This window comes from Fukomys damarensis, unplaced genomic scaffold, assembly GCF_012274545.1.
Source record: "Fukomys damarensis isolate Sample0158 unplaced genomic scaffold, DMR_v1.0_HiC HiC_scaffold_20, whole genome shotgun sequence".
NCBI lineage: Eukaryota > Metazoa > Chordata > Mammalia > Rodentia > Bathyergidae > Fukomys > Fukomys damarensis.
The window spans coordinates 8,955,044-8,968,240 of NW_022900932.1; the positions used below are offsets into that span (position 1 = coordinate 8,955,044).

Genomic DNA, 13,197 nt, shown 5'->3' on the forward strand with positions numbered 1-13,197 from the left:
CCCAAACTGTTTTACAATGGTTTTCTCCCACTTAGCTTTACATTACTAATATCTTTCCAAGTGGGTAAATTTGCAAAGATCTGAGTATGAAAAGGGCTTTGTAAATGTGAAATTGTGATATTATTTCACACTCAATCGGAGGGAAAGCCCCGGCAAGGTTTTGAGTAGAAAACTGGCTTTTCAGGGAACATTTCTGGCTGTTCAGAGAAGAGTAAGATTCAGAGGCAGAGAATAAAAGTGAGGTCAGTTAGCAGATGCCTGTGACAGTGCACAGGAGTTGTGGAAGGAGCTTGCACTGAGGAGGTAGTGATGGAGGGGAAAGGTGATCAGGTTCAGGGTAGATTTCAGAGCTAAGTAGGTGGGGTTGCTGTGTTTCATTGGAGTGGAGAGGACTGTAGAGAGGAAGTCAAGCTTTCTGTCATTGGCCAGATAATGGTGTTTCTTTGTTTTTATTTTTTTTTTAATCCAGATAGGAAAAACTGGGGTGAGCAAATTTTGGGGGAAATTATGTGTTCTCCATTGCACATATGACGATTGAATACCTGTTAAGTATCTACTTGCAAATGCCAGGAGACAGCGGATTCCAGGACTAGTGCTCATGGGAGCAGATCAGGAGCCCAGATACAGGTTTGGGAATGATCCATCCCTATGGAATTGAAGGTCATTAGTGAGCTGGTATGGCTCAAGTAGAACAGAAATCTGAAGACTGAGCCTTGGCATATTTTGGTGTAATAAGAGCCCGGATGTAGAAGTCATAGAGACCAGCATTTAAAATCCTTTCATGTATTAGCAAATCACGGTTATTTTTTGAACCTCTTTTCCTAGCTATAAATTGAGTAGATGAACACATACTTTGGGAGCTGACTGTGATAGTAACTAAGGTCACGTTGGAAAGGTGTCACTAGGGCTTTGCATAAGGGCTGCGAGCATCAGCTGAGCAGTGTGGGGTTTCTGAGCAGTTTGGGCCCATTGGGGTATTAGCACTTCTCAGGATTTGGTCTTTGGTTTTGGAGAGCAGTTAATCTGGCTTCACTGTCCTTCCCTGTCCCTCTAGCTGTGCCCACGTGGCTCAAGAAGCCCCAGGACAGCCAGCTGGAAGAAGGCAAGCCTGGCTATTTGCATTGCCTGACTCAGGCCACCCCCAAGCCCACAGTCATCTGGTACAGGAACCAGATGCTCATCTCTGAGGTGAATGGGGTAGTGGCTGGTGGATGAGGGGTCTCCTCCAACTGCACTGTCCTCTGCATTCAGCCCTGCATTCACCCCCAACACTCCCCTGAGGCTGCCCCCAGAAGATGGTAGGCTGGGTTCAGGTGCTTGAGCTCCCGTTCCCTTCTGTGCTGCAGGACTCACGATTTGAGGTCTCCAAGAACGGGACCTTGCGCATCAACAGCGTGGAGGTGTACGATGGCACGTGGTACCGCTGTGTGAGCAGCACACCCGCTGGTAGCATCGAGGCCCAGGCCCGCGTCCAAGTGCTGGGTGAGCCGGTGTGTGGGACACAGGCAGGGCGTGACAGAGAAGGCACAGCAGTCCTATCTCTGGCCTCTCCAGCTGCCTCAGTTGCTCCTTTCCCTCCATCTGCTTGTTCTCTACTGAAACAGAAAAGCTCAAGTTCACACCACCACCTCAGCCACTGCAGTGCATGGAGTTCGATAAGGAAGCCACGGTGCCCTGCTCAGCCACTGGCCGAGAGAAGCCCACAATCAAGTGGGTGCGGGCTGGTAGGTACCATGTGGGCATGGGTGGGGAGGGCAGTGCGCGGGTCAGAGATGTGCGTGTCTGAGGGCCAGCTGAGTGCCTGGTGCTGCTCTGGGAACCGTGAGGTAGACAGGCAGTGTGGGGCTCATATATAGTCTAGTTAGGAGCAGTGCCCAGGGGCAGATTCCAGCCTCGGAGAGCTTCACAGGTGACACCAGGTAGGTGGTAGGTTCTCTTCCTCTTCCTCTCCAACATCAGAGTAACAAGGGCTCCTGCAGAAGAATTTTGGGAGAAGAAAATCATAATCCCACCATCCGTAATCATGCAGTATATGCCCTCTTTTTCTTTCCATCTTTTCATTTTTGCATAGCAGTTTCATTGTATACATAGTTTAATTTATTAAACTTTTCTTTCTTTTTTTTTTTTTTAACAGTGCTGAGGATTGAACCCAGGGCTTTCACACTGAGTTCCATCTCCAGACCTTTATTTTTAATTTTGAGATAGGGTCTCATTAAGTAACTTAGTTTCCCAGGCTGGGCTTGATCTTGCCATCTTCCTGCCTCGGCCAGAGTGCTGGGATTACAGGCATGTGCCACCATAGCCTAACTATGTTTTTTGTTTTTTGTTTTTTTAAGACAGGGTCTCAGTTTATATTATAGTGCAGGCTGGCCTTGAACTCACTATGTAGCCCAGGCTGACCTTGAATTTATGGTGATCCTCCTGCCTCAGCCTCCAGAGAGCTGAGATTACAGGCATGCACCACTATGCCTGGCTAACTCTTGTCATTTTATATGCCGTGTGTGTGTGTGTGTGTGTGTGTGTGTGTGTGTGTGTGTGTGTGTTTGTTGGGGAGTATGCAACTAGGGATTGAACAAAGCCTTCTCACTGAGTTACATCCCCAGTCCTTTTTGTTTTATTTTGAGATAGAGTCTTGCTAAGTTGCCCATGCTAGGTTTGAACTTTCTAACTTCCCGCCTCAGCTACCTAAGTAGCTGGAACTCCAGGCATATGATAAAATGCCAAGCTCTGTGCCTTTTAATTTGATACTACTAAGCATTTCCCCATATTTTTATATATCTTACATGAATATTGGTTTTGATGATTCTAACAATATTCCAGTGATTGGGTTCACTTTAATTTGCTTAAATATTCTTCAAATGTTGGAAATTTGGCTTGTTAACCACCTCTATCCCCCCCTTGTAGTGTTGGCCTTGAAATAACTTGCTGTATAGCCCAGGTTGGGCTTGAATTTGAGGTGATCCTCCTGCCTCAGCCTCCTGAGTGCTAGGATTACAGGTGTGCACCACCATGCTCAGCTACAATAAATATATTTAAGCCAAAGTTTAATGTATTTTTCCCCCTGGATTTAAGCTTATTTCCTATGGGAAAGAATCCCAGAAATGGAATAATTGTTTGTAAATTGGTGTAAGCATTTTTATAACCCTTGATGATAGTTGCCAAATTGTGTTTTAAAGAGTTGGGCCAATTTTCATATTCATCCCCACAGCAGGAGTGAGAATATGGTTGCAGGTTCTGGGCTCCTCTGCCGAGTTCTGGGGGACCCTCGTGGCGGAGGTAGAACTCCAGATGGAGCTGAAGGCTGGGGTGGTGGCAGAGAGCAGGGACGGGCTAGTCTTCAGATTGAGGGATGACAGACAGCACGGTAAGAACAGGCCGGTCCTTGGCTGTGGTGGACGTCCCATTCGGCGGAAGTGGGATGTCACATGGGCAGCGGAAGGAGCTGAGCCAGGTGGATTGGAGAAGAGCGTGATGGGGACCTTCAACAGCTGGCTCAGGAGCAGGAACCCAGCCCGTGGGTAGTCAGGAGTGGCAGCTTGTTTCTGAATGACAGGGCATTGCCCGTCTCCCATGCAATTTTGGTTCATAATTTCCCTCTGTTGCCCTGCAGATGGGAGCAGCCTTCCAGAGTGGGTGACCGACAACGCTGGCACCCTGCACTTTGCCCGTGTGACCCGGGATGATGCCGGCAACTACACCTGCATTGCCTCCAACCGGCCGCAGGGCCAGATCCAAGCACATGTGCAGCTTACTGTGGCAGGTGCAAGCCCACAGGGCCCCGGGGCCAGGGCTGGTGGGCTTGGGGAGGCAGCCGGCAACCCGCTGACCCCTTCTTACTGTTCTCTGCCCCTCGCTGGTCTCTCCCTGTCCAGTTTTTATCACCTTCAAGGTAGAGCCAGAGCGCACGACAGTGTATCAGGGCCACACAGCCCTGCTACGGTGCGAGGCCCAGGGCGACCCCAAGCCACTCATCCAGTGGAAGGGCAAAGACCGAATCCTGGACCCCACTAAGCTGGGACCCAGGTAGGGCCTCCTCCCTTCTCCCAGCTTGGCTCTCTACAGTCCTGGGGAGCTGGTGGGGAGGCAGTGCTGTGGTGTGGTGTCTCTCTGGCAGGATGCACATCTTCCAGAATGGCTCCCTGGTGATTCACGACGTGGCCCCCGAAGACTCGGGCCGCTACACTTGCATCGCAGGCAACAGCTGCAACATCAAGCACACGGAGGCCCCACTCTATGTTGTGGGTATGACTGAGCACTGCATAGCGGGGAGCAGGCTTCTTTCTCATCTTGTACTCATCAACCTCTTGTACCCAGAAGTATTAAACTACTTTCCTGGTAGGGACAGAATTCAACTGTCTTCCCTTTTCCATGCCATCACACAACCTTCAGGTCTTTGCTCAGAGCTCAGCTTTCATTTGTTTCATGTTCCCCAGCTTCAGGGGGGTGTTGAGTGAAAGTGGGTGTCTGTTACCTCCCAGGACTCCTGTGGCAGCTACAGAGATCCCTGGGTGGGTGGGAAGGGTCAGGTCAGGGTGCACAGAGAATGTGTCTGGTAATAAGGTGTGCACCACCATACCTGGCCAGGTGTTTTTTTTTTTTTATATATACATGTCTCTTCTCTTGGGTTCTGATACACAGCTGGCTTGGGAGTGATCAGGCTCATCCTCAGAGCCTTACTATATAACCTTTGTGGAGCAGTAGGAATTGCTGGCCCTGGTTAAAGCCAGTGAAGGTGGTGACCTTCCCAGTCTCTTTGGCTTGGTTGGCCCATCCAGTATCTAAGGTTGTCATGTTTGTAGGGTGGGGAAGAGAAAAAGAAGTCAGGGGCGTGGTAGAACATGTCTGTAATCCCAGCACCCAGAAGGCTAAGGCAGGAGAATCACCAAGTATTCAAGGTCAGCCTGGGCTACATAGAGTTCAAGACCAACCTAAACTAGATATTGAGACCTTATTTCAAGGCAAACAGGGCCAAGGATTTAGCTCAGTGGCACTGCACCTGCCTCGCAAACATAAGGATCTGATTTCGATCCCGGTACCAAAATGAACAAAAACACAAAAAATGGCCAAGATGTTAAATTAAAAATAAGAGATGTCAGGCCTGATTTCCTCAGCAGCCCCTGCCTAGACACATCTTTCTGTGCACCCTAGACAAGCCAGTGCTGGAGGACTCAGAGGGCCCCGGCAGCCCACCTCCTTACAAGATGATCCAGACCATTGGACTCTCGGTAGGCGCTGCTGTGGCCTACATCATCGCCGTGCTGGGCCTCATGTTCTACTGCAAGAAGCGCTGCAAAGCCAAGCGATTGCAGAAGCAGCCTGAGGGTGAGGAGCCAGAGATGGAGTGCCTCAACGGTGAGCATGAGCATCCTCAGGTGGGGTTGGGGTGGGTGGGTGATGGGTGGGTAAAGGATGGATGCTGAGTGCCCTTCTGCCACCATGGAGGAGAGTGCAGTGCTGCAGGAAATGAGCAGGTGGGCTGAGAGCTGGGGCTGCGCTAACCCTCAGTGGGAGTTTGGAGTTGGCCCATTCTTAGTGCATTGGCTTCTGAGCAACCTGGCCCAAGATTTCCTCACTGCAGCCTCTGATCCAGAGGCCTGCTTTTTTTTTCTGCCTTCTCTTCCCAGCACTAAATCAGACATGATCAGTATGAGGTTGTGATTAAAATATATAATGAATGTTTAAATAAATGTGTTACAATAAAAGACACATTGCCATGAATCCCCTTCAGAATCTTTTCTCTCACTTTGAACACATCCTGTCCTTATTACCGCTTCCAGAAGCAGTAGTTCTAGAAGTCCTCTTTCCTTCAGGTCTTTAGTTGGGCTGTCATGGCTGCCTCCATGTCCCGAATGGGTTCAAAATGTTTATGGCACTTTCTCTCACATAAAAACTATGGTGTATTCTCATTCACCTCACTCACTGGATCTGGCACCCACTGTGTCCCTTGTTTCAGGTGGGCCTCTGCAGAATGGGCAGCCCTCTGCAGAGATCCAGGAGGAAGTGGCCTTAACCAGTTTGGGCTCTGGCCCTGCAGCCGCCAACAAGCGCCACAGCACGAGTGACAAGATGCACTTCCCACGATCCAGCCTGCAGCCCATCACCACACTGGGTATGTTGCCCTGGCTACCACTGCTGCCTCACCAGATACAACCCAACCTGTCTTGAGGCTGAGCGATGGGCTGTGGGTAAGCCTGACAACAAAGAAACCTGGCAAGTCAGAGACAGCAGGAGCACAGGTGGACGTCTCATCTGGGATGTCTCCTGTGCATAGACACCACCCTCCAAGATCCTGTCGTTCCTCTGTCCACTCTATAGTATTAGTTCCTTGATGTTTTCATTAAGTAGACCTTTTTTTTTTTTTTTTTTTTTCCAGTACTGAGAATCGAACCTAGGGCCTTTAGACTGAGTTATATCCCCGGCCTTTTTTTCTTTATTTTTTATTTTAGATAGGGTCTTGCTAAGTGGCTAAATTTCCCAGGGTGAACTTGAATTTGTAATCCTCCTGTCTCAGCCTCCAGGATTCTAGGATTACAGGCTTGTACCACCATGCCTAGCAAAGTTTGTTTTTTCTTTCTCTTACTCTCCCCCGCTTCTTTTCTTCCTTTCTTCCTTCCAGACACTTTTCTTAAAGTTAGCTTTGTTCTAGGAAAAAATATGAGAAATTATGAGTTTGTTCTAGCTAAATTTTTTCCTAATATGCATTAAAACATGTACTTATTGCTAGATGTGGTGGCACATGTCTGTAATTTCAGCTACCTGGGAGGCTGAGGCACAAGGTTCATGAGTTCAAGGCTACTCTGCACAATTTAGACCCTATTTCAGAATTTAAACAATAGAAAGGGCTAGAGATACTGCTCAGTATAACTGGCTTTAGTCTCTAGTACTGGAAAAAAACATGTACCTATTAAGACATGAATTACCAAAATTTCTCATGCATACCACCCTTTGAAAGGTTTTGGCTGTTAAAGTCCAGCCCCTTTATTTTACTTTTTTTTTTTTTTTTTTTCCTGGTATTGGGGATTGAACCTAGTACCTTTGCACTGAACTACATCCCAGGCCTATTTTACTTTTTTATTTTGAGATAAGGTCTTGATAAGTCAGGTTGCCTAGGCTAGGTTCAAATTTTCAGTCCTCCAGTCTCAGCCCTGAGTGCTGGGATTATAGGCATGCACCACCACGCCTGGTTCATTTTAGTCTTGAAGTCACTGAAGCCCAGGGAGGTGGGTGTGGGCGTCCTTAGTAGAACCAGGGCTGGTGCCCAGCCAGGCTAGGGGGGACATCAAAGATCCGCCATCGGCCCCTCCTCCTAGACAGTGGGTTCTGACTCTGGTGCAGGCCGCTGCCTGATAGCCAGGCCTTCCTCCAGGGAAGAGCGAGTTTGGAGAGGTGTTCCTGGCCAAGGCACAGGGCCTGGAGGAGGGCACGGCGGAGACCCTAGTCCTGGTGAAGAGCCTGCAGAGCAAGGATGAGCAGCAGCAGCTGGACTTCCGCAGGGAGTTCGAGATGTTTGGGAAGTTGAACCATGCCAATGTGGCGCGGCTGTTGGGGCTGTGCCGTGAGGCTGAGCCACACTACATGGTGCTGGAGTATGTGGACCTGGTAAGCAGAAGGACAGGGACCCAGGGTCTCAGGCGGGAACACCGAGGAGGCCTCTACCTCCTGCTGGAACCCTCAGAGCTGCCCAGCCGCCTGTCCTTCCTGTGTTCCATACTTCCCATCCATGCTCAGTCTCAGTCCTAAGTCCTTCTGGGGCTTCGTACTGTGCCCGGCTCCCTTCAGGTCCTCTTCCTGTTTCAGTTTTTCTCTCCCCTGAGATTGGTGTCTCTTTGGGATAAACCCACCAGAACCTTTCCTTTCCTGTCCCTCTCATGGTGCGAGTGCTCTCCCTGCCTCAACCTCCTCCTCTTGCCAGATTGTCACTCCCAGGGCTTTCCCTCCTTCTTCATTTCCCACTGCTCCAGGTGCTTTTACTCTTGGTCCCCAAACTGCTGCTGCTACATCCTCCAGCTTGAGTGGGCCCAGAGGGAGCTGTCCTTTCCATTCGCTGCTGGGGCCTCCTGCCCTCTTCTATGGGATTCTAAGCTCCTGGGAGACAAAATTTCATCCCTGGGATCTGTGAGGACAGGGTTAAGGGCTGTGCCTTCCTTGTGGCTGGCTGAGGACAGAGGCTTTGGCAGGATCAAGGGACAGTTGTGTCCAAGAGAACTTGGAGCAGAGCTCTGCCCTGGCCATGAACTCCATGGGGTCTGGGCTGTGGGCAAAGTCGGGCTCTGCGCTCCTCCTGGGCTCAAACGTCAACTGGGTTAGATACTTGGAGCCCACTGGGTTGCTGGCCTCTTCCCTTAGGGAGACCTCAAGCAGTTCCTGAGGATTTCTAAGAGCAAGGATGAAAAACTGAAGTCACAACCCCTCAGTACCAAGCAGAAGGTAAGGGCATGAAGGGCGGGGACAGTAAGGTCCACAAGGGTGTGCCAGGAGCAAGGGTGCTGATGGTATCCAAGGTGCTGCGCATTCTGCACTCCCTGTGGTAATTTCAGTGTGTTATCGTACCCATCACTGTGGTCCCCTGAGCTATGTGTTACCAACCCATTTTGGGGGTAAAGAAACTGAGGCTTAGGTTAACAGCCTGTCCTAGTAATGATGTCACCTGAATATGGCTGGGTGTGGCCACATTGGCTCACACAGAGGGCTGCTGAGGCCTTGCCCTTGGGACAGGGGCCTCGCTGATACCCTCACTGATTGCTGGGCCAGAAATAGCACAGTATAGCTGTGGTCATATGTCCCTAGCTCCGCTTGTAAAAGACCCTCTGTGATAGGCATCCTACCGTCGGGTGCCTAGGATGTAGTGGCAAATTTTAGGTGAATAAGTTTGTTGTTATCACACCTGGGGACTTGAGGACTGCCCAAAAGCCAAGTGGGAGGTGCTGGTCAGAGACTAAAGATAATCTGAGTCCTTTAGCTGGGCACACAGCTGCAGCTGATGAGAGAGGCTTCCCGGTAAAGACAGCCATTGGAGCTCAGTTCTCAAGGACAGGAAATAGCTGAATGGCAGGAAGGGGATGACTTCAGGAGAGAGGCAAGGTGCATTTCCGAGGCCAGGAGAGAGACAGAGACAGGTGCACAGGAAGTCAGTCACCTCTGCCTCAGGACCCAGGGAGTCTGATTGCAAGTCATCGCCTGCTTTTTAAGCACCTCCTGTGATTTGTGGGGGCATAACATATTGAATTAGATGAGGGAGTTTCAGGGAGTCAGGTGTTGTACTCTGTGAGGATGATACCTTTCATCAATAGGAAAACTGCTTTTTAACAGCACAGCTGGGTTTGGTGGCACCACCTATAACCCCAGCACTTTGGGAGGCTAAGGCAGGAGTACTAGCCTGTCTCAAAATAACAATAATAATTTATAAAAAGAGCTGGAAGCCACGTGTGGTGGCACACACCTGTAATCCCATCACTAGGCGGCTGAGGCAGGAGGATCGCTGAGTTTGAGACCAGCCTGGGCTACATAGTGACTTAGTGAGTTCCAGGTCAGTCTCAACTACATAGTGAGACCCTGTCTCAAAAAAGAAGGTGGAGCACCATATAAAAAAAAAAAAAAAAAAAAAAAAAAACTGGAGTTGTAGTTCAGTGCAGAGGCTCTGGATCCAATCCCCGGTACCTTCCTGCCCCCACAAAAAATAGATTGCACAGGACACAGTGACACATACCTGTCATCCCACCTGCTTGGGAGTCTGAGGCAGGAGGATGACTTGAGTGCAGGAGTACAACCAGCATTAGAAACATGGCTAGACCTTGTGCCAAAAACCAAACCAGACCACTAGGTTTCTAGACCATTCCTCAGAATGTGGGAATCAGAGTACTTGGGAATGGAGCTAAGAACCTGAATCTTTCAATCTTTCTCTTCATTCTTTGTTTATTTGTTGTAAGCTGGGCCTTGCCCATGCTAAGCGTGCTCTACCACTGAGCTATACCCGCAACTTGTCTAGCTGATTTTTTTGGTACCAGGCATTGAATTCAGGTCCTTGTGCTTACAAGGCAGGCAGCAGAACCACTGAGCTAAATCCCTGGCCCTAGGTGATTATTTTTTTTTCTTTTAAGACAAGGTCTTACTATATAGTTCAGTTCAGGCTGGCTATAAAATTCATTATGTAGCCCAAGCTGGCCTCGAATTCATGTCAGTCCTCCTGCCTCAGCCTCCCTAGTGCTAGGACCACCATGCTGAGCTTGTCTGGTTGATTTTTAGATTCATTAAAGTCTCAAGAGTCCATATGCTCAAATCCCTGGGTTCAATCCCAGTGCACCCGCACACACAGACACACACACACACACACACACACATCAAGGCTCTCTCTTGGAGACTGGTGGGTTTAAATGTCCATGATTATAATCTTCTATAAAAAATGTATTTTACTAAAATGAGAACTTCCACAACATTGTATTGGGTCCACTTGGTATTTCCTATCTTGTTCTTTTTTCTTAGGTTTCTGGGTTTTTTTTTTTTGTTTGTTTGTTTTTTTGTTTTTTTGTTTTTGTGGTTCGGGGATTGAACCAAGGATCTCATACATGCTAGGAAGTACTCTACCACTGTGCTACATCCCTTGCCCTTTTATTTTTTATTATTATTATCTTTTACATAAGGTTTTGCTGAGTTGTCCTTGAACTTTTGATCTTCCTGCCTCAACCTCCCAAGTATCTGGAATTATAGGCTTGTACCACACTGTTCCTGGCTCCTTTTCTTTTCCTTTTCTTTCCTTCCTTCCTCTTCCTTCTCTTTCTCCTGTTCTTCCTCTCTTTCTTCCTCCTCCTTCCCTCTCTCTCTTTTTGGGATGGATTGAATCCATGGCCTTCACACTGAGCAACATCCCCAGCTCATTTTGTTTTATTTTATTTTATTGAGACAGAGTCTCACTAAGTCGATGAGACTGACCTGGAACTCACTATGTAGCCCAGGCTGGTCTTGAACTCACAGCGATCCTCCTGCCTCAGCCTCCCGAGTGCTAGGATTACAGGCATGTGCCACCATGCCTGGCCCCCATCTCTTTTTAATAAGACATTCTTGCTAAATTGTCCAGACCGGATTTGAACTTGTGATCCTCCTGCCTTAGGCTTCTAGAGTCCTGGGATTACAGGCATGTACCACCACGCCCAGCTTTTTCTTCAACTCACTAAATTGGTCTCAGGACCCACATGGGTATTACATAGCCGTTTAAAGAGCATTGCTTTTGGAAATTCAATGAAAGTGAAAGTTCTTGGGAAAGGCACTTCCTGTGCTGATTATCTGGTGGGAGCTCTATCGCTTTTCTATTGCCATGACCTACAGGAGTGGGCAGGAGGAAGAAAAGTCAAATTCTCAGAGCATGGTGGAGCAGTAGATGGGCTGCTCCCTGGACAGCTAGAGGTGGAAGGAAGGTGTTTCAAAATAGCGGTGGTGAGTGACACAGATGATGGGCACGTCCCTGGGGGTTCCCTAATTGCAGTCAAGGACAGTTAGAGTAGCTGATAAGAGGGTGTCAAGCCATGCTTTCTCCAGGGGTTACCTGCCTGGCACACCTAGGGCCCACGCTTTGAGTGCAGCATGTCATAGCGGAAACGAAAAGCTATTGTAGGGAGAGCTCAGTTTGTCTCAGAGGCTGGGCCAAGGCTTGGGTGAGCCCTGGAGGTATTGAAGTTGGGAAGGAAAGGGTGGGTCTGCTCTTGACCAAAGAACAGTCCTTTATAACAGTATTTGAATTAACCCAGCAGCCATCTGATGGCATCTTGCCCAGCAGCAAGGAAACGCTTAATTGGCTTGGGTCAAACAGAATTCCCTTTTACTGTCCTCGCTTAGCCAGTATTTCCAGAAGCCCTACCTCTCTGGAAAGATAGCACCTTAGTCACCATGCCAAGTCCACCCTCTTGTTTGCCTTGCTAGCAGCAGATTGTTTAGCTTGGGAGCCAGACCAGAGAGGAATTGCAAGACGGCTGAGGCCACACTAGTTACTCAAGCCACTTACAGATAGGACAATGCCCAGGGGTATTGAAGCCTGAACCAGAGTTGGCTGTGTTTATGATGATCCTGCGCTGTGGACCTTTTTACCACCAGAGGTACTTGGGGCATCCTGAGGGTGGTTTTCCAGGGGTTCTGTGGGGTCATGGCCTCTACCTCCCCCTGGAGACACAGTGCAGCCATCCATTCTCCTGATGTTTGTTAGTCACTGGGTAGAAGCTATCCAGAGATTATAAAGAAATGCACCAAGGGCCGGGGATTTAGCTCAGTGGTGCCGCCACCTGCTTTGCAAGTGCAAGGTCCCAAGTTTGATCCCAGGTACCAAAAAAAGAAATGTACCAAGGTGAGATTGTTTTCCCACCTGTGAAGGCATTGTTCACTCAGCACCTCTGCACTAATGTGCTGTCAAGCAATATGTGGCTGTGTAACCGGGTCCCGTCTGCTGGTGCTGTCCCACAGAATCCCTGAACACTGGGATGTTCTTTGCCTGTGCTGGTCTGTGTGTCATCACCAGCCAGCCTGAATATGGGGCCACCGAAGAACAGGATTTTAGAACTTACGATGTTTTGATTAACTTAGATTTAAAGAGCCACACAGGACTGGTGCCTGCTATTATAGACAGCACAGGTTTAATGCATTGTTTTTTAATATTTTTGATTTGAGAACTACAGGAGCAAAAAGTAGATTTTGCACCTCACCCCAACATGCATGGATGAGGCATGATCAAAACAAAACATGGTGAATATTTACATTAATTTAATATTTAAATTAAACATTAATTTAATGTTTAGTTTAAATATTAAATTAATGTAAATATTTAAATATTATAGGAAAAGACACATTGCCATTCACTTCTCTCTCCTCGCACACATTTATCCCATCCTTTTTGCCACTATCTGAAGCAGTTCTGGAAGTCGTCTTTTATTGGTGTATTTTTATGTTTGCCTTGATGTCCTGAATTGATTGAAAATGTTTTTGGCAATTTCCGTCAAACAAAAACACCACAGCATGTCCTTGTCCTCCTTATTCATATTCATGGGATCCGGCACTATGTGACTTCCGGCCTTTCCCCAAAGTCAAAATGGTCATGAAAGAAATGCTACAGGGGCTCAAGACATCGAGGTAGCCGTGACAGCACAACCAAAGATACTCATGAAATAGGACTTCTAGACCTGGTTCAGAAAGTGCAAAATAAGTGTGCTTAGATAAGGG

General features: G+C 48.4%; 1 protein-coding gene across 2 annotated transcripts in view; it reads left to right on the forward strand.

Annotated features, from left to right (window-relative positions):
- Ptk7 (protein tyrosine kinase 7 (inactive)) overlaps positions 1-13,197 on the forward strand; it is a 55,830-nt gene that overhangs the window by 35,705 nt on the left and 6,928 nt on the right. For both annotated transcript variants that reach the window (XM_010617653.2, XM_033766444.1), the window contains exons 8-17: positions 1,055-1,188; positions 1,347-1,482; positions 1,605-1,724; positions 3,611-3,760; positions 3,873-4,023; positions 4,115-4,242; positions 5,149-5,352; positions 5,954-6,109; positions 7,367-7,599; positions 8,347-8,427. In XM_010617653.2, coding sequence (XP_010615955.1) covers positions 1,055-1,188; positions 1,347-1,482; positions 1,605-1,724; positions 3,611-3,760; positions 3,873-4,023; positions 4,115-4,242; positions 5,149-5,352; positions 5,954-6,109; positions 7,367-7,599; positions 8,347-8,427 — 1,493 coding nt within the window. The remainder of the gene's footprint in view (positions 1-1,054; positions 1,189-1,346; positions 1,483-1,604; positions 1,725-3,610; positions 3,761-3,872; positions 4,024-4,114; positions 4,243-5,148; positions 5,353-5,953; positions 6,110-7,366; positions 7,600-8,346; positions 8,428-13,197) is intronic.